The 22,442-nt window shown below is 37.5% G+C and overlaps 1 protein-coding gene across 1 annotated transcript in view; it reads left to right on the top strand.

The window, feature by feature from the left end:
* The first annotated feature begins 7,893 nt into the window (after positions 1 to 7,893).
* Positions 7,894 to 22,442, top strand: part of LOC149551638 (la-related protein 6C-like) — a 65,470-nt gene continuing 50,921 nt past the window's right edge. Inside the window, exons 1-2 of the mRNA XM_089789718.1 lie at positions 7,894 to 8,890; positions 9,058 to 9,476. Of these exons, the coding sequence (XP_089645844.1) occupies positions 8,563 to 8,890; positions 9,058 to 9,476 (747 nt within the window). The 5' untranslated portion in view covers positions 7,894 to 8,562. The remainder of the gene's footprint in view (positions 8,891 to 9,057; positions 9,477 to 22,442) is intronic.

A 22,442-nucleotide genomic window follows, 5' to 3' on the forward strand; every position in this document is an offset into this window, starting at 1 on the left:
AAACATTCAAAAAATGTGCAAACCAGTAGTTTCATGCCATGTGGTAAATCTTTCTTGTGTCTGGCTACAATTTTTTTGGATATTTTTCAGATGCATCTGGGCTATCCATTCTTTTGAAGAAGATTTTAATCTACAGTTTATTTTTATTCATCGATTGGGGAGATTTTTGTAGCGCTTGAGCCATTCATATTTAAAAGAAGATCTACATTGACAACTCACCTCATTGGGCCAAATTAGATCTTTTCCACACATGTCAACTCTGTAATTTTTGCAGCAGGTTAACTTGCGTGTTATCCCATCTCATGTTTTCTTTTGACAGTGGTGCAGATTTATTTGTTGCGGCCATGACATGTTAGAAGGATCATTTCTTCAATGCAAATTGATATTTTGGGCCTTGTTCCATGGTGTTAATGCATCTCCATGCCTCTTTATTACATGTAACAATAAGATCTTTTGGATTTGATCTCTTTATGGATGGATACGTTGATTTTGGTTTCTTCTTGTCACTTTTACATCAATTGATTTCAAGGTCAAATTTTGTTCTGATATTCATTTATTTCTATTCTGTACAACTTGACTCCATCTTGTGGGGTTTGAACTTAAAGTTAGATTTGAGTTATGCCTGAACTCTATAAAGGCAAGTTGTAAATACTTTTTCTGAGTTCTTCTCTGTTCTGATAATGTCTACTTAGAGTAGCCATGTGCTCTATAATTGTATTTCTTTCCTTCCATAAATGAAATAGTTGGTTTCTTACCCTCTCTTGCCATTCATTACTCCGTGCAAGTATCTTGCCTCTTTTGAATGTTTCTATTCTATTTCCTTAGAGTTATATGTTGAGTTTGGATTTGTTGGTGGTTGTTGTATTGTAAAAGGTATTTTCCTTTAGCATTCGATGAACCCCCAGACCCTCATGTGATTTCTTAGAAGGTATAATAGAGCTGAGAGTTGAGTATTTGGATTTTCATCAATGTGTCGAGCATATAGGGGTAGAGTTGTAAGCATTTCAATTAGGTGCATCACCCCTTTCCCTTTCAGAAATTTACTTTTCTGCGTGTCCTTCTCCCTTTTCCTTCAAAGTAGTAGTTAGGCGCATCCTAATTGTAAGGAAGTTGACCTTCTCCGGAGATTCGACCTCAAAGAGAAAGTCCCACACTTGGAGGTCATTTCCATGTTACACGAAGTTGCCTTCAGGTCACGCTTCAGGAAAAGGTGAAAACTTTGGTGATAACAAGTACCCTATACCCAAAATATCATACATCTTAGCATATTGACAAGTATAGAAATTATGCCTCCTTATTCTACTAGCATACAGATCTTGTGTACACAATTTGTGTTTAGTTCCTTGGATTCTTGCTGACCCTCACCTTTAACTATAGGATCCTCATGCTCCTCCTTTCCATTAGACATCACCTCTGTAATAATCTTTCTTAGGGAAAAATCACCCAAGACCAAGAAGCTCAACAAATAGCACAAAATAGACCAATAGAGTATGATTAGAATAACAATATGAAATTCAATTGATGTAATTGATGTACAAGTACACTAGGAGTGCTGTATATAAAGGCCTCTAGAATGATTCCGGAATGACTAGGTGTTAGCAATATGATAAGCCTCACAGCTAAGATAGTGGACTATCCTCCATCAAGCACAGGAGTTAGTGTGACGATGAGAGAATAAGCCCACATAAGTGTGTCTCGTAAAATTATGTTGTAGACACCATGTGCTTAATTAGAGTGCGAATACTTGTGTTTTCTACATGACAACTAAGTTGATAATGCAAACTCCTGTGTTGTAGACATCATATGCTAAAATAGAGTTGCTAACTCTTGTGTTGTCAACATGAAAACTCATATGAGTATGCATACTCCTAGGTGTATAAATAATAAATAATAAAATAATGTATTAACCTAAGTAAAGTAAAGTAAAGTGTAAATAATAATTAATTATTTACACTAACACCCCCCTTAAGTGTAACTTAGGGGAATGCACTTAAGCTCACAAAAGCTATGATGAAAATGCATAATGGGTCCTGAATACTAGGCCATGTTAGGTACCCAAGTATAAATGTAATGTTGTAAATACAATGTGATGCAACACAATGAAATGCAACCTCTCTAAAAACAGGGAAAGAGGAAAAACTCCATGGAAAAAACCCTCTCCCAAAAAAGAGAGATAAGTACAATAAAGAAAGATGCATGTATGGATGGAGTAATCAAGACTCCCCGATTATGACATACATCATGCATATACAATAGAGAATCCCTCGATGAAATCCCTCACCCCCCTTAGTGAAGGATCTCTAGATGATGAGTATTTGAAGACAAAAGAGAATCCAATGCCTATAAACAATATTTCTCCCTTTAGGAAGAAGATACACCAAGTATAGGTGCAAGTATGCTTCCCATTGTGGATAGGAAGATGGAAGAGGGATCCATACCTAATATGTTGTGGATGTTGCCTTTGAAGTCTACTCATATGTTGACAAGTCCTTGATGAATGTAGATGCCACAAGCCAATCTAGTGGATGCCCAAAAGAAGATGGCAAACAAGGTAACATGTCCATGGATGAAATTGAATCAAGCTCCAAAGACAATGAAGCATCTTGATAGGAAGATATGGGAAGAGAAGCAGTGTAGCCTCCCCTCAATGATGAGTGCACACCCATGAAAGAAGCTGCACCATGAAAGCTGAATGATGTTCCTCCGTATAGGAAGAAATGGTGCCATAGGTGTAGTAGAGAATGCTCCTCAATTGGTAGGAAGAATCTTCAGAAGATATGATGTTTGAGGAAATTGGAATACAATATCCAAAGACTGATGTGTCTCCTTTGAAGTAAAAGAGTCCTCCTCCAGCTATTGTAAAGAAATGTCCACAATAAAGTCAGTCTTGAAAGAAAGCTCAGGTGGTTGAGGGTCAAAGTGTGCCCTTGCAACAAGTGAAGAAGTCTCCTCAACAAAGAGAAGATGGATGTCATCAATGGTATCTCCTACATCTTCAATGTAAGACTCCACAAACAACCCTGTAATGTCTAGAAGGAAGTCATCCCATGAAGCTAAAATAGGAAGACATGGTATTTCCTACTGCACTAAATCAGGAGCATCTTGGTTGAAATTGGATCTGTAGAAGCAACAGGAGCATCAGGAGGTAGGATCTCATCTGGAGTTGAAGGTACCATAACTGGAGTGACCGAAGATAGAATGTCTTCTGGAAATGGAGGAACTATTGGATCTCCATATGCTTTCCAAAGAGCCGTCCAAATGTTATAGGGTTCAATAAGCTTTCCAATGACATTAAAGAAATAAGCATTGATACTGAAAAAATGACATCTAAAATTATTTTAACAAGTGTACAATCATCAGAGGGTAGCTCATTGGAACATAGATAAGGAAATACTTCCTTATGCTCTCTTCTTAGATGATAAATGATTAAAGCTCTACTTTTGTGATGTTTCCTCTTGTCAACGTCGGTCTAACACCAAACTGACATGTGAAACAAAACTCCATGAGATCAATGTATGTATGCACCCCGCAAAATGCAAAAAAATCAATCAACCCCCCTTGATGTATGATTTGGCACTTTATACTTTGTGCAATTACAATGGGCCACTTTCCAATTTAAGGCGTAAGTGGACTTCTGATTTTGATAGTTACAACAATAAATATGAAGCTATATTAGACTCAAAAAGATAAGACACAAGACCTCTCAAGGATCTAATTAATTAAAAGTGCTAATAGGCCAAAATGAGACCAAATTTTGAAAGTACTATGTCTACTCAGAATTACTCCAAATTGATACGAGATCTGGAAAGTAGACAAAAAATCATGCACTCTCAAAAAAATAGCACCTAAATATGTGTCCAGATGAGCCTGAACTAAGGCTTTGAAGTTGCAAAATTGGGATTTGTGAGTTGTAGAAAAATTCAAGAACAAAGATCTCAAACAACCTTCACCAATTGAAGATCATGAAATTCTACCTCAAAACAAAAAAAATTGCTTGAAAAAAGGAGTACGTATGAGGGAGATATCACTATTTGAAAATCACCTCTCTAGTCATTTTTCTTAAATCACCATCGTTGTGCCTCCAAAAATCACTTGACTCTAGATTTCACCTCAGATATCCAATTTTGATGAAACAAAAGTTGATTTGGGGTAATTTTTTTGCAAATTGGGCCTTTGGGTTCCGGTTTGCAAATTTTTTTTTGGCTCAATTTTGACTATGGCCTCGAGTAGGCAAATTTATTGTCAAACTTCATTGAATCGACGCTTCAGACATAATGGTGAGGTCTGCTTTGTCTCTAGATGCTCCCAATAGCTGTAGATTTTCTGTATCTAAATTGAGGTCCTCCGAGAGGTGAAGCAAAAATGGTCTCCAATGGCTCTGATACCATGTAAGAATTTGGTATAGCTTTGATACCATGTAAGAATTTTCCTTGGGGCAATATCACCCAAGACCAAATAGCTCAACAACTAGCACAAAATAGACCACTAGAGTATGATCAGAATAACAATATGAAATTCAATTGATGTAATTGATATACAAGTACACTAGGAGTGTCTGTATAAAAGGCCTCTAGAATGCTTCTAGAATGACTAGGAGTTAGCAATACGATAAGCCTCACAACTAAGCACATGTCCACCGGAGTGGATTATCCTCCATTAAGCACAAGAGTTAGTGCGATGATGAGAGGATAAGTCTACATAGGTGTGTCACGTAAAATTATGTTGTAGACACCATGTGCTTACTTAGAATGCGAATAACTGTGTTGTCTACATGACAACTCAGTTGATTATGAAAACTCTTGTGTTGTAGACACCATGTGCTAAAATAGAGTTGCTAACTCTTGTGTTGTCAACATGACAACTCATATGAGTACGCATATTCCTAGGTGTCTAACTAATAAATAATAAAATAATGTATTAACCCAAGTAAACTTAAGTAGAGTGTAAATAATAATTAATGTTAAAACTAACAACCTCAACGTAATAGATTTTCCTTTGCCCAAACATTGATTCCCTAGTTCACATGGCTTCTTATAGTTAAAACAAAGTTTTCTCCTCCTGAGCTCTGCCTATTAGGTGGCCACATCTAGTGATGGCTTCTTTGATTGGGGTTTGTTATCTTTTTCCTTTAGAGTGAGGGGACGCTTTGGATGTGAATAATTCCTAGAGGAAGAAGAGGAGGATATCGTCATTTCTCATGCCTTCTTAATTACTTCAATGAAGGTAATGGGATTGAATCCTTTCACCTAATCTTTTAGAGGTTCTACTAGTCCATCCATGATTGACACAATATGACACTTCTTTCAAATGTCCATTACTAGTACATAGAGTCTTTGAAATTCTGTACTATAATAATTGATTAACTCTACTTTGGATCTTTTTTGTCAAAATGATCTAGGAGCTTCTTACTGAACTTGATACAAGAGGCTATTTGATCACGAACAAGAGTAATGAATCCATGCATGACTCCTTCCAATTGAAGTACAAAAAATATAATTTATTTTCATCCTAAAACATTAGATTGAGATGGAAATATATGTCTACCTTTAGTATCTAGGCCCATGCAAACATTGATCCTAATCCATCAAAGGATGACATGTCCACCTTGCCTATCTTCATTTAAGGTCATCATTATAATAGTCACGACCATTATTTCTTGAATACCTCATACATAAATCAACATAATCTCTAAAGGATATGTATCCTTCAAGATTCACATTCCTCCATTCTTGCATTAATTGCTCCTACATTTCTTAGAGAGTGGGCTCTCACTCCCTTCAAGGCGCTTTAACTCTTAGTAGAAATATCCACATTGATGGTCAAGAGTGTGAATGAGGATTTTCTTTCCTTGTTACCGTCTTATCATTATTCCCATTTTGATCTCCTTTTGTTTTTCCTTCAATTCATTTTCACAACATCTCCACCATGAGCCATTAACACTATTTTCCTCTTATTAGGGTGTTGTTGAGGTGGACTTGAATTTTGATTAGCTTTCTAAATAGTGCCATTAGTGCCTTGTCAGGGTCTTGTGATTCCCCCAGTGTATTCAAAGAATAAATTTTCCTTCTCCTTCTGGTATATACTTGCATTCAATCTAGGATAAATTGGCAAGATCACCATCTCTGATATCACTGTCACATCCCAATATAACTAATACCATGTGCAAATACTAAGACCCTATGCGTGCAAGAGCATAAGCCATATGACGAGAGAGAAAGGAGAGGATCATATGACGTGAGAGATAAATGATGATAGTACATTGGAATTAGCTGAGAGACCACATGATATGGTGAAGAGGGTGGTGTATACAACAAAGATAACATTGCATACAATGGGGAATGCTAGTTGACCATACATAATATATGGTTGATGTTAGGATATGTCATATGTTTAGGAGAAGAGGTTGTATGGTGGAAGGATGGGTTGTTATGGTTGTTGGTATGATGGAGATAAGGGGTGATAGTGTTGTATTGTATACTAGGAACTCGTACTTCAACTTAGTGCTTTCAATTGTGTGGATAAGTGCGAGAACAATTGCAATGAGTAACAAACATGCATAAATGATGATGCACAAAAATACAAGTTCAACATTCATAAAGGTAAATAGGAATTGAACTAATTATTGCCAGAATATTAGTGATACAAATATAACTTTAGATTCAAAGCATGAAAGTGGTTTATATTTGCTTGTTCTGAAACCAAGAGAGAAGAGTAGAATAGGGCGAGAAGTTACTTCCACGAAAACAACAATACCAAATAGGGAGGATCTTTCACCTTCAAAATGGTAGACAAGAACTCTAACAAGAATTTAAAATACAAAAAAAAATCCAATAAGCATACCTAAAACAACCTACAAGCCGATATGAGTACCCCTTTGGATAAAGGCCCAAAGGTGCCAACACGACTCACTCTTGTAGATAGTAAAAATAAAAATGGTTTGAGAGATAATTAAAATAATTGTTGAGGCCAAACATACAAAATATTATTATATTAGTTTATTTAATGTTATCATGGACATCACAATATATTAGAATATAATACATTATAAAAAATAACAATATAATATATTTTAAACAATGAATTATACATTTTAAATTTATAATAGTACAAGATACATTCATTTATTAATTAATAAATTAAAAGTATATTTAATATATAAAATTTGACACACATGGATAGATATATATGTTCTATGTTTCTACATGCATAATTGATTACAATATTATACATTATAATGTAAATATAATATTATTATTAGTTGATTAATCAATATATGTACCATATTTGATAATTACAATTTGTAAATATTATAAATTACTACACATATTATTATCATATAAAAAATTATTGAACATATTTATTAACCCTCTCTCCCATACCTCCCCCCTCCTTGCCTCCTTCCTTCTATCTACTACTACTTATATGTCACTTCGTGTATCTCACTCATTCACGTAGACACACTCTATCTCTATCTCCCCATCTTTCTATTTCTTCAAGTTATCATCTCTCTCTTTGCTCCTCCTAATTGACTATCCTTATATTTCCTAATATATTTATATCGATTTCCCCTATCTCTCCCTCTTTCTTCCTCACCCCCTCTCTTTCTTTTCATATGTATTTCTCTTACTCTATCTCCCTATCTTAATCTCCCTTTGTACCTCTCTCTATTTTTCCCTCATGCTTTCAATCTCCTCTCATCTTCATCTCAACTCAATCTTGAAATCAACTCCGCTTTCTCTACACGTCTCCATCTCTCCCTTTCCCTCTTCGTAAACCTCTACATATGAACTCCTACATACCTCTTTAATTCAATAATTTAATAAATATAGTTTGCCCAAAATCTAATCTTTTTATTCCTGAATATAATGTCACATGCTCGATACAAATCTCGGCTAACCAAATTTAAAACTTCATACCCTTCTTTGCACGGTGAAATTTTTATTTTACTTGCAGGTGATCTCAATTTCAAAAAAAATTCTCAAATTCCACGATCTTTTGCTCCCGCGCTTCTCTCCACGATTCTTGGCACAGTAGTTGTTCATCCTAATTAACCCCATGAGATCCCCAACATTCAGGGAAATTAGGCAAATGCGAATAGTACTATGAAATAGCCTACTCGCATTAACTAAAAGTAGGGCCGCTACCAAAACTAACTCCGTGATTAAAAATGTGGAAATTATGTTTTCTCTAAATTCAACATCCTCCAAAATTCAGACCGTTACAAAGATTTGCACAACATGGGCCGTTTAATAATTTACAGAGTTTCTTGTTCTTCGAACTAAATCTCAGAAGACCAAGAGACGAATAACTGCATAGAAGAAGAAGTTGATGTTCCAGAATTAGCCTGTACTAATTAACTATTGTCTACTCTCTGTGTTTAGATTGTTCAACCTATCTTATAATGTCTTTCATCTGGCACAGAAGTGTCCTGTACAGAGAAGCATTAAAATCACACTAATAAATATAAATCATTAATATTCAACAAGGAAGAATTATAGAATACAGATTCAACGTATATTAATATACATATATGTGCAATCTTCTACTATACCGATTGCAATCATGGCGCACCATTCTTTATTTAGGGACCATGAATATGTACAACATCAGCATCAGCATCAGCTGCAATTAAATTCAGACTTACAATCCATTTCATCAAAAACAAAAACAAGAGAGCTACCACATGCAACAAAACAAGAGAGCTTACACACACCGCAGCAAAAACATGAGAGCTACCAATGGCAACCAAAACAACACCAGAGTCAACTTTCTACTTCGCAATCTTTGGAGAATGGTGATAGGGATAGATCAGGAGACCCCGAGCCCGAAGAAGTTCATAAACAGAGTGGATCACAAATTGGGTCTTCTCCACAGAACGATGGGTCCACAGGTACGCTTTCGTTTCATGGAATATTTTGTTGATTTTTATTGTTTTTACTATTTTGGTTTTATGCATAGTTCAATCCCATCGATAGCTCTTGTTAAACTATGCACCTTCTTCAATGTGCCACCGGGCAACATTTATATTTAAATTAGATTAAATTTGTTGTCCTGCAGTAGCAATGGGGAAGCCAGTGTCACTAAGAAAACTGAATGCACAAGCTCCTGAATTTGTTCCAAGAGGAGGTTCTTCTTCCCTCTCCCCTCTTCAGGGTCCAACAATTTCCTCTCTTCAGCAGAACCGCAAATCATCCCTGCCACGCCTTACGATTCCCCAGAAACCCAACCCTCAATTGTACTCAACGCCTAGATTATCAAGTCACTTCTCTCGCATTTCTTCTCAACTGGGTCAGCCTTCCTTTTCCTTTTCTTCTTCCCCCAGGACCCCTTCTCATCTTTTTGCTGCTGTTTGTACTGCTGAGAGTTATGGTGATCATGAAGCCTCCAATGCGGACAATACAGGGAATGGTAGTTCCAATTCTTTATCCAAGGGTGGTTTCCTCACCGAAGAACTCAGGCAGAAAATTGTTAAACAGGTATATTTATCTCTTAATTTCATAAATTGGAAAAAATCTTTTCCATGTATTATATCTTGTCCTTGTGGGGGTAATTGGATTTCAGGCAAAAATTTATGGCTCCTCTTAGAGTGTCAAATGGGAACAATTTTAGAAACTCTACATAATGATTTTGTTGACCCCTTCTATTTTGGTTGAAATGAGTTTGCACTTTGTAGACGTTTTTGTTGTGTCTTTGGAAGGGTTGGTAGGGTTTTTTATTGGTTTCACTCTCTGAAAGCTCTATAAAAAGATTTGGGCATGCTTTTTCTTTTTGGTTGGAAGTTGGGAGAAACTTTGTAGGCTATTTACTTTAGTACATCTATAAAATTTAGAATGGATTGAACTTATTGCAATCTAAGCTAAATTATAGGCACCCAGCAAAGAATACCAGAGAATAGAAGACTTTTAATGTCCATGGGACCATGATGATCCATGAGACAGCAGATTCTCCTAATTTTACTTTGTGAAGTGCTGATCTTCTACTATTCAACTTGATGAAGAACTCTTCCATTCTCTCAGCCTTCACTTCAGCAAATAACAAAGATGTTGTTGCAAAATTACTTATTTAACTTGATCTAATGTCATTATACATGTTGCAATGTAGACTACATTTCTGCTGTTTCCATTGTCCTGCTGTGCGAAAGATACATACCCTCTACTCTTAAGCCTCTCTTGGCCTTTTTCACATACCATTACTGGGGCAAAAGACAGACAATGGAATGTGGGTAATTCAGGTTCCCATTTTCAGGATTACGAACTTTGGGGCAGAATATATGATTCAAATTATAAAGTTGCAGACTAGATTGCCATTGTGTTACTTTTGCATTTGGCTGCTCTGGTTTTCTTGAGGAAATTTTTTGTACAACAACATGTATTCCTCCTTCAACACCTTGTGTAGACCTTATTATATCTTTAGAATAACATCTGAAGTAGCTATTACAGTTGTGCCACTTGTATTCTTTTACTGCCTCAATTTTTGTTGAGAAGCATACATATTACATAAATCACCAATGCTTCTCCACTGCCATGGCTGCAGAAGAATCTTAGCTTAGATACTGCACCGATGATGGTTTTTTTTCCCTAGCCAATATTTTTGTTTGGAATATTCATGTGATGAATTGTTCTTATTATTCCCTCATTAGGCAACATTAATTGGGCTTGCCAGGATATATTTTCATTACAGTTGCTTGAACTGTTAAGCTTCCGAAGATCGCTGCAAATGTACTAAGCACTGCTATATTCTTGGTATGTGTTTTCCAAATGGCAACGTCCTTTTGTATTTGTATGAAGAATACACCAAGAGAAGAGACACGTGCCTTCATGAGACATGTCTATTCATCAATTTAATTAATATAATGACAAACTTAATTATAGTTGTATATGTATATGTATCTGTGTGTGTGTAATTATATTAATTTCTCTTTGATCTCATAGGTTTAGCCTACTAAAGCTACCAAAATATCAACACTCCCTCTTAGCTAGGGAGGATAAACACAGGACACGTATTACACCATTGGTAATATTAGGTATGGTGAATTTTAAAGATATCTTTGATCAGAAGATATCCATCATTTTGATATCACATATGATATCGAGAGTTTTGGCTTTCAGAATATCAACATATGATATCACCAAAATTTTGAGTAGTGGTCTTCAAAATATCAACACTTGATATTCACCATGTACTCAATAAGGCAATGGTCTCTAGAATATTAACATATGATATTCACGATTTTGATATCACATTTGAGTATTGTTCTCTAGAATAACAATATTCGGTATTCACCAAATACTCTTTGAGTAACGGCCTTCCAAATGTTGAGATGAAAAATATTCACAAAGTACTATGAGAGATGGTCTCCTGAACATCAAGTTGCATGATATTCACCAAATACTCTGTGTAATGACCTCCAAAACATCAATTTGCATTACATTCACCATGTACTAAAAAATGTTTATAAGGTATGTGCACATGCATTCTCATAACGCTTGTTTACCGTACTGGTAAAGAAATCAACACATACAGACAATGAACACGAACACGAATAGCAGAATTATATTCACATATGCGAGACATACATTAGGCTTCATAATATTCACAATAGTAGATGATTGATGCTTTACAATGATCCCAGACGGATATAAATACTACCGCCGAACTTTCCCGAAGGAGTCCGTCGGCCACAATATTACATCCGCTACAAACTATTTACCCGTCGGCTACAAAATACAAAACATCATGACAGCCAATCCGTCAGCTACAGAAACACCCCCGGGACCATCCAGTCGGCTAACACCATCCCCCCCCAAAAAGAAAAGTCGTCTCCGGACGACAATTACAAAATATCTGAGATAGATTAACAAACAAAATACATTAACGGACTAACTGTAACAAGAAAAATCTGCTCTTGTCACATCACTTTCAACTTCATCCCGTTGCATCTGTAGCCTCTGCTAACACAATACTATCTTCTCAAGCTGACCTTGATAGCCACCCACGCTACTTTCTTTGTTTCCAACTCTCGAGCTCTCTACGCATCCATCAAGACAGCCTCACAACCAACACCTACTCCAAGTGCCTCTGGTACACAACACTCTATGCTTGCAGCAGCCCCAGGTCTTCATCAACTGGTCAGACTCCCACGACTGATATTTGCAGCGATTGGGGGTCCACGGGGCAACGCTCCCGATGGGGTCCTCGGCAGCGCCCCCGCGGGGTCCTGGGGCAGTGCCCCGGGTGCGTCGCCAAGACCAAATTAGCATTTCGAAATCAACACAAAACTGCACGGAACACACCATTTCTGCCATTTTCTGCCGATTCTACACTCTTTTTGGCAACCACAGATGCGTCCCTTTTCCTTTGGCATCATCTGTAACTCATTCTGAACAATTTGATTCTGTCGTCGTTTTTTTTTTTTTTTTAAAAAAAAATTAATAGCTCCTCACTTCTGACTGCTTCTATCTCAACCCTCCCCTGCAAACTGCCATCCAGCGCCACAAAAAAACATAAACCATAACACTGCGGGAGATTGCTTAACACTGGCGGGAGATTGTTTTACAGGCGGCAAAAAAAAGAAGCTCGCGGAAATGAGAAACCCACAGGGTTGCAGCAAGGCCGGGCATCTCCCGCGGAAGAGGTCCGCGGAACACCTCGATCGTACTTGAGTACCAATTGCCCCGGCTGAAACCTACTGAGTTTTTCATGCCACGCCTTATGTCTGTTCTGTGTTACCTCCGTCGCCCACTGTGCCTGCGGTCGTTGCGCATCTAGCTTATTTTCTTGCTGTCGGTACCCTTCAAGTAATTTTATGGTGTGATGCGTTCTTTTCCTCTTGTGCGCTCTGTTCACCATGTACTGAATGGTGGGATCTTTTTTTTTTTTGTGTCTGTATTGTATGTCCTTCCCTTCTTCAGCCGTAACCTCCTTTGCGTCATCTGCTTCTCTATATTCCTCCGGACACTCATTTTCCTCCTTTTTCTCACCTTCGTCGACCCTTAGCATATTACAACTCGGAAAGAGTTCGTAGTCTTCTATTTGCCAATGGTAAAGGCCATTCACCAAGTCTAGGTCGTCGTCATTCGACCCTCCGTCTAGTCTCAATATTCCTTCTTCGTCTGGTTCCATTCTCTTCTTTCCTTCATCATCACTTTCGTAGTCACTTTCTGAATCTAATGATGCTACCTCCTCGCCGACCATTTGTGTGTGCAGGTCAATTGTGAATCTTTTGCCTCCGCCCTCCATTGATAGGGTATTTCGTTTCCAATCATGTTTTACTTTTTCTTGCACCAACCAATCCCGTCCCAGAATAGCATCATATCCTTTTCTTTTCAATGGAATGACTGCGAAATCCAATAAAAATGGTTGCGTACCAATAGTTACCGGTTGCGCCCTCAAGGTTCCGAACGGTTTGATCCCGTGCTGGTTCGCCGTAAGCAACTGGAATGTAGGTGGCCACAGCGTCGGCTTCCCCAGCTTCTTCCAGGTATCCTCCGGTAAGACATTCACGCCGGACCCTCCGTCAACAATTGTCTCTGTCAAAACATTTCCCAAAATCCCCATCTCGACGACCGCCGGATGCCGTCCGGATGTGAGTGCCAGCAGGATTGGGTCTGTTGTCATCACTTCCCTACTGTCCCTTCCTGTGTCCTCCGTTGCTTTCGAAAATGGTGCATGATTCAGAATGGTCGTCCGTAACTGGGGCATTGTGAGAAGGAGGTCACTTATCTTAACAGGTATCTCTGTTTGTAAGATCTGTCGTACAATGTTTTGTTCTGCGAAGTTCCTTGCCAAGGTGCCGGTGATGTCCTTCAATTGAGATGTCCCCGCCGACGATGCTTTTGCAATTTTTGCTTGCTCTTCCCTCAATTTTCTCTTTCCCTTCGCTTGCCTCCGTGTAATTGCCAGAACCTCCTCTACATCCGTGCCGACAGTGATCAAGTTTACTCCAGACTTTGGACACTTGGAATCTTTGTGATCGTCGGGTCCGCACCATCTACATAATACTTTTGGTGTGTTTGCCGCTGTACAATCCCGCACAAAATGACCCCACAAATTACATGCTCGGCATTGAACAATCGGCCGTCTGTTTGCATCATACTGAGTTTGACTTCGGCTCCCATTATTATTGTTATTATTTGTATTGTTATTTTGCCCTCTGCTATTATTCCTGTATCCTCCGGATGTAGCACCGGTAGTATTCGTGTTTCCGCTACTACCCGACGGGGAAGCCTCCTGTGTGAGAAGCACTTGCGAAGATCCTCTTGTCTTCATGTTAAAGGGGCAGTCTTTTGTCGAATGGCCCATGATTTGACAAATGTCACAAAATTGGTTCTTCGGGCACGATCCTTTAGTATGACCGTTGGTCTTACATTCCGTGCACCACAGTTCACTGCCTTTTGGCTCCTTCTGCATATTTTTAAACTCCTTCATCATGCGAACCATATCCTTCTGTAGGGCACGAACCTTCTTGCTGCTACCTTCATCGTCGCTGCTATCATCTCCGGTAGACTCGTCGTCATCAGAATCAGAGGAGCTAGTTTTCTTCTTCTTTGTCTTCTGCTTGCTTTCAAGGTCCAATGCTCTGTTATACGCGTCCACATGTGACGACGGTGGCACAATTTTCATTTTCCTCTGCAACTTCGAGCGTAGGCCGTCCATAAACCATCTTTTCTACAATCCGTCCGCTGGCTTGCTTTCCATTTTGTTTATTAAGTCTTTTAATCTCCTGGCGTAGATGCAGACAGTTTCGTGCTTCCCCTGTTTGGTATTGAAAATCTCTGCTACGATTTCATTATCATCCCGCAAGAGTTTAAATTCCGCCAGGAACTCTTTTTTAATGTTATTCCAGGTATCTAGCTTTTGTGGATCCGTATCCGAAAACCAATCAATTGCCACACCCTGTAGGGTTGCCGAAAATTGCCTGACCCATTCGTTGGCATCTGTGATTCCATTTGCCCGTCCAATCGTCTCACATGTCTTACAATGTCGATGGGGTCCGTTGTACCATCGCCCTCAAACTTCGGCAGCTTTTCTTTGGGTCCTGCCATAACACTGGAGGTCTGCACTCCCACACCGGAGGTCTGCACTCCTACACCAGCGGTCGACACTCTCGCACCGGCGGTCGGCACTCCCACACCGACAGTCTGCACTCCCGCACCGGAGGTGTCGACAGCTGCGAACCTTGGTGAAGAAGAAGGATCCTCTGAAGTTGTTTCCCGCGGAAGTCTATCCCGGACAAAGAGGTCACTCCACGCTCGTGCTCCCTCGGCACTGCGAGCCGTGCGAGTTGATGCTCTTCTGTCTGAGTTTTCCTCCCTCGGCGAACAAAAATTCAAGAACTCCTCTCGTGCTTTTTCCACCAATTCCACCCGCTGCTGAGTCTCCTCCAACAATTCTTTCGCGCTCCGATTTCCATCGGCAATCTTCTGAAATCTCCGTCGGTGTTTGGCTTGCTGTGCCAGAATTAAATTCTCTTGCTCAGTACGGGTTCCATCTTTTTCCTTGACCTTATTCCGATCTTTGTTAAGCTGATTTGGCATTAATCTTCATTCCTCCCACCTTCCAGATTCATAAGGCAACGACACCAAATGTTTACCGTACTGGTAAAGAAATCAACACATACAGACAATGGACACGAACACGAATAGCAGAATTATATTCGCATATGCCAGACATACATTAGGCTTCATAATATTCACAATAGTAGATGATTGATGCTTTACAATGATCCCAGACGAGATATAAATACTACCGCCGAACCTTCCCGAAGGAGTCCGTCGGCCACAATATTGCATCCACTACAAACTATTTACCCGTCGGCTACAAAATACAGAACATCACGACAGCCAATCCATCGGCTACAGAAACACTGCCGGGACCATCCAGTCGGCTAACAACGCTTAGCATATAAACATCCACCATGCAAAGTATAATCTATTATGATCTGCATAAACATTGTAAGATATCCATCACAATAGAAAAAAAGTTATTGTAAGATCGTCACCTTTCAATAACTTCTACAAATACAAGTGATAATCATTTGGAAGTTGTTCATGATGTACACAGGGGGTAGGCCCATTAAAATCACATAATCACGGGGTATATTCATGAATCACAGTCCTCTTGATTGCTACAATTTATTGATCACTGGAGAATCCCTCTCAACATGGTTTACTCCCTCTGAATCAATATGATTGAGATCATCAAAGGTTGATTGAATCATAACCTCTATTTGCTCCCTCTCTTTCAAGGTTGCCTCTAATGAAATGTCGGGCTTCTTCTGAATCTCAATCTCCCTCTTCCTACCTCAACATCTGACAGATTTTCTATGGGATTATCGGGCACATGGTCCTCTTACTCAACCGGTGATGTGGACATTTGTACCAATAATGTGTTGGTGTTGGTATGGGGAGTTTTCCAATGCGTAAAATCTTTAGAACTCTCCTCCTATTCCAATGGCATCCATGTTACCTTTGCTGGCAGTACTCATTAGGTGTTTCTCTTTGTATTATGTGAAGACCTTCCTTTATTTTTAGTGCTTGTTGTAAGATTCTCGGAATTCCATAAACTGCAAGTTGAACATTCTCTCCCTATTTGATGTAGCTTTTGGTTGTCATTCTTAAGTGTTTGTGGAGAGAGTAAATGGTCTACGCTAGGAATAAATTTATCTAAAGCTTTCTAATGTTTGGGCTTCCAACGTGGTGAAAAGGCAATTTACAGATATGAGTATCAACTATTCAATAATCTTTGAATACCATGGAATATACTGCTGGGTTGAAAGATTATCCTATTCCTTCATATTTCCCTCTATCTCTCTGTGTTTGATGCCTTGGTCTTCCTATATGTATCGTCCAATATGAATTATTGTTGATTGTATAAGTTCTGCGGCTCTCCACCGAATGGTAACTGACTAGGTATTTAGCTGGTTTGAGATTCTTCTTAACTTGGACCTACGTTTGAGATCATCTGCAAACATATCTAGATGTTGAAGATCAATTTACCTGCGTTGCTTGAGTATATCCGTTTATCCCTAAATCCGTGACTTGGCATTGTTATTAGTTTGTTATTTAAGCCAGTTCGACACATAGTTAGCTTTACACTTGTAATCTTCTTTAGCGAAATTTCTTGCGTAACCGCTCATAATTTTTTTGGAAATGTTACCCTTAAAGGGATGGTTGAAGACCTGACGTGATTCTCCATTCCATCGTTTTATATAATTTCTACCATCTTCAATAGGCTGGAGAGTCTGTAGAATACTTGTTTTCTCTTACCTATACTTGTAGTGAGCGGTTTTAACCTCCCTTTCCCGTCCGCTGCAAACTCTTAATGGTTGACCTTCATTTCATACTGATTCCTCCTTCCCATTTGATGGTTCAAATCCCATTTGTTCGCCCTTATTAATTTTATTTGCTTATATCACTTTATTTGTTATGTTTCTTTTGCGATTATTCCTTGAATATCTTCTCCCCCTTTTTTATTCTTTACATTTGAAGTTTGGCTCTGATACCATATTAAGTTTCTGAGGATCGCTGCAAATGTACTAAGCACTGCTATATTCTTGGTATGTGTTTTCCAAATGGCACTGTCCTCTTGTATTTGTATGAGGAATAAACCTAGAGAAGAGACATGTCCTTTCATGAGACATGTCTATTCATCAATATAATTAATATAATGGCAAACTTAGTTATAGTTGTATATATATAATTATATTAATTTCTCTTTGATCTCATAGGTTTATCCTACTAAAGTTACCAAAACATTAACATGAACTTCCACTCTACTAGAGTGTACTTGCCTTATCATTGTCTTTCTGAGGAAACTGTAACTAGGCATTGCAACTTGTGAGTGTGCCAATATTTGAATTCCACTATACTTTTTTCTTAATAAATACCCTTGTACCAAAATTGTTACTATTCATTTTTCACACTATTTAAAGGAGTCCTCATTGTATATCCCCACTTCTCTCTAGCATGGGGGTTTCAGTATTTTCAGTATGAATTGAAAAAGAAAAGGAAAAAGAAGTACAAAATAGTTATATTGTATCAATATTTTTTCTTACTTGTGTTTCTTGTTTTTTGCCAGAAACCTTGTTTTAAGCTTTTGCAATGTTTCATTCTTTAGTTTTATTTTGTCACAGATGCTTTTAGAAGTCCCATATTTTTGTTATTCATGACCTAGAATAATAACACAATGTAATTGCACTTATTAAAGCCACACAATCAATAACAACCACCAAATGAGTTTCCTCACAAATGTATGCACAGGAGGATCAATACATTCTAGCAACTTGGTCAACAATTGACATTTTGTGTTATTTTTAGAGTGTCATCTGGATATCTATTATTTATTTTTTATGGTGCAATTGATAGGAATAAGTTGGATTATTTGATTTGTCTTTTGGAATCATATTTCAAGATGTTGCCAATTTGTGAGATATGGCTACGATGGTAGCCACTCAAGATCTAGAGGCAATGGAAAGCACAATAACAAGAAAGAATGGTTATGACAAGAATAAACTGTATTCTTACCAATAATGCAATGCAATGAACCAACTGGATTGATTAGCTCAACTATAATCAACTTGAATGAATATTGTAAAAGAGTCCCCTTTGTTATATAACCAAAGTGAGTACAAGAAGTGAAAGAGACAATGACAATTGTTATTGTCTCACTACATGATAATGAAGAGACAACTTATCGCCCACCCAAGGTGGAATCACATGTCTACCAGAAGTGGATTACCCTATAATGTGTAATAAAGTATGTGTAGTATGTGCAACAAAAGAGTGATAAAATGATAAGCGCACTAAAGGTGGAGTCTAACACATAACTTGGAATGTGATCACATGATAACACCTTCTAAAGTGGAAATGCTCCTAAAAGCTCCTATGTGGTCCCTAAGTAAGCTTAAGTGTAATCAGTACCCATATGTGAATTCACCAAGGTAAAATGCCTTGTTTACACCAATGCAATCCCTATCAAGATACAGTGCACTATTATTGTTGAAGTCTATATGAATTATCAAGCACTCAAATGCAAGTAGTTTCTATAATCCCTATAGAGATACACCACACTATTATTGTTGAACTATCAAGAACTCTCACAGAATTAGCCTATTTTCTAGTAGTTCTATGCTATAAACAAAACAACCATCCATTTCTACTTGGGTAGTCATGGAGACTATCTGAGCAATTTACCTAGAGGATTTTGGCATGTTTATTCCATCTCCTTTGGATATCTAGGCAATTGGTCCAATAGTTATTAATCATTTTGATTGCATCTACATCAAGTTGGGGGTACATGATATTGATGAGGTTGAACAAGCTTTTGATCGGTTTGTTTTCTCGTCTTCGAAAGGAGGAAGATATTTTCACCATTACTCTCGAGACATGCTTTATAGCCGGAGGCCTAGAGAAAAGGTTTTAATGTTTTGACCCAGAAATATAGATAAACAACAATCAAAGAGCATCGACAATACATAGAAGACACAAAACATTTATCCTAGGAAAACCCTTCCACTTGAAGGGAAAAACCCAGCCACACCAGCAAAATATCTCTTTTATTGATCAAGAAATGTTCATAGTACAAGGCTTTCACTTGATTGATTTACAATATACCCAACACTAACAAAAATAGAACGCATAAGACTCTTCATCTTTCACATGAAGATCTCTAAGTCCCAAAAATAAGATCCTTCATATTTCCACACATTAACACTTCACATTTCCATATGCATGCCTTTCACATGACACATGACACGTCTTTTTATATAATATTAACTTAAATATTCTCACAAATGTCTATTTCTGCCGAAGGTGACCATAATGGTCATAACAAACATATTTCCATTTTATAAGAGCAGAGATAAAGATCTCTATTGCAGCTACAAACTTCAACAAAAAGAACTTTTGAAGCGCAAAAATTGTCTTGCACCACGTAACTCATCGTTTGCTTTTCTGAGCATTTCTAATCATGCCATTCACCATCAAACAATTCTTCACTTTGTAAGTCTTCTCTAAGGATTTGAATCTTCTATTTGGAATTGGGAAGAAGTATTTATGCATTTGTAATGTCCCCTTTCTCAAATAAGATTTAATGATAAATAATAATAAAGAAAAAAATAAATATTAAAATACATGAATAAATAATTATAAAATATAATCAAAAGTTAGTTAAGTTTAATAAAAGGTCAATGGGCATATGGTGAATAGTTGTGACTTTCTCAAATAAGATTAAAAGGGAGAGGATTTCATTTGAAAGGGGACATGGATGGAACAAGGAAAACTGAAAAACCAAATATGGAATAATTAGGTTGGATTTGGAGAAGAATTCAGAAACAGACTTGGATTAGAAATAAAGAGAACCAACTAAAATTAGTTGAGGGACGATCAAAAAGTGTAAGAGACACCACTCTTGGGAAGATATGTTAAGAAGTTTTAGAGTGTATTAGAGAGGAGCAAGAGTTTATATTAGACTTACATTTGCAGATCTGGAAATGAGAAGAAAAAAGGGGAGAACATCAAAGAAAGGTTGAAGGCATAATTGTAAGAGGAGTTTATAGCACAATTGTACGGACTTTATGCATATATAAAATAATATGTTGATGCAAATGAAGAAAAATCTATCCAAACTTGAAGGAAAGTATAAAGAGATGACATGGTTTGAAGGTGAATCAAGAGATAACTAATGGAGATAAAAGAACAACAAAGTGACTCCTTTAAAAGGTGAAGGTTGTGAAGGATTCTCTCACAAGGTGGTAATCAAGAAAGGTTGTAACTCTTTCAAAAGACATGACCGATGAGGGGGTTGTGACTCTTTCAAAGGTTGTAGTTATGAAAGGTTTTGACTCTTTCATAGGGCATAAAGGATGAAGAATTGTAATAATGAAAGGTTGTGATTCTTACATAATGGAGCTATAAATAGGAGGGAAAGTCTTTTATATGTTAAGAAGTTTTAGAGTGTATTAGAGAGGAGCAAGAGTTTATATTAGACTTACATTTGCAGATTTGGAAATGAGAAGAAAATAGGGAAGAACATCAAAGAAAGGTTGAAGGCATAATTGTAAGAAGAGTTTATAGCACAATTGTACGAACTTTATGCATATATAAAATAATATGTTGATGCAAATGAAGAAAAATCTATCCAAACTTGAAGGAAAGTATAAAGAGATGGCATGGTTTGAAGGTGAATCAAGAGATAACTAATGGAGATAAAAGAACGACAAATTGACTCCTTTAAAAGGTGAAGATTGTGAAGGATTCTCCCACAAGGTGGTAATCAAGAAAGTTTGTGACTCTTTCAAAAGACATGACCGATGAGGGGGTTGTGACTCTTTCAAAGGTTGTAGTTATGAAAGGTTTTGACTCTTTCATAGGGCATAAAGGATGAAGAGTTGTAATAATGAAAGGTTGTGATTCTTACATAATGGAGCTATAAATAGGAGGGAAAGTCTTTTATTGTAGGCATGGAAGAAGGGTCATCATCAAGAAGGTAACCATAGTAAGTTCTCTTATGAGATATAAGATAGTTTTGATCTGCATAAAAGGAGCATGGGAATTAAGGAAGGATTAATGTAAGAAGAAGAACGAAAGGAAAATAAGGAAGAACCTTCCAAAGGGGAAGCAATGATGAAGGGTTGTGACCCTTTATAAGGTTAGTTGTGAAAGATTGTGACCACTGCGAGTGTTACTTTTTATTAAGAGATGCGACTCTTCCTCACATTGAAAGATATAAAGAGGACAAGTTTTCATTTGAGGAGGGTATCTTAGGGTGATAAAGTTTTGGGAATAATATATTATTCTCAAAGGACACAATGGAATATTGCGACTCAATTCTTATGAAAGGTGTTGACCCTTTCACCAATAATGTATGAAGGAGAAATCATTACATGCATTCAAGGATCATTTAACCATCATCATTGACCAATAAATTACTTTAACACTCAATCAATCATCTCTCAATCTATGAATTCCAAATTCATTCAATCTCATTCACTAAGTGGTTGAACCACTCACTAAGTGCACCAAGCTACCTTGCATGGAATTTTTTGTTAGCTGTATTACTTTTCCCCTTGCATGGAGATTCTCTTCATTGTTGCCACTACGTCCTTTAAAAAAATGACAAGGCCTACTTTGACAAGACCTAGCTAGGTAGATATTTCCAATGGGTAAACTACACATAAAATGCACGTCAATTCACTTGGGAAAAAATCCTATCCAAGCAAGTCATTTTCTCACTTATTTGAGGAAAATCGTTTAGTGGTTGAGGCTAATTAAAAAGTGCACCTCTCATTTAGACTTGCTTATCCTTTTCTCAAGTGGAAGTTTGGACCACTATATCCTTTTTTACAAATTTTGTGGAATTATTCAATGATTTAGTCATAAAAAAAGTGTTTCTTGTGGCCAACATGCAATGCAGAACATTAAGCCAGTTAATCCAACCTTTAC

The sequence above is a fragment of the Cupressus sempervirens genome, chromosome 6 (assembly GCF_028749045.1).
Source record: "Cupressus sempervirens isolate cs-2001-9-10 chromosome 6, ASM2874904v1, whole genome shotgun sequence".
NCBI classification, from domain to species: Eukaryota; Viridiplantae; Streptophyta; class Pinopsida; order Cupressales; family Cupressaceae; genus Cupressus; species Cupressus sempervirens.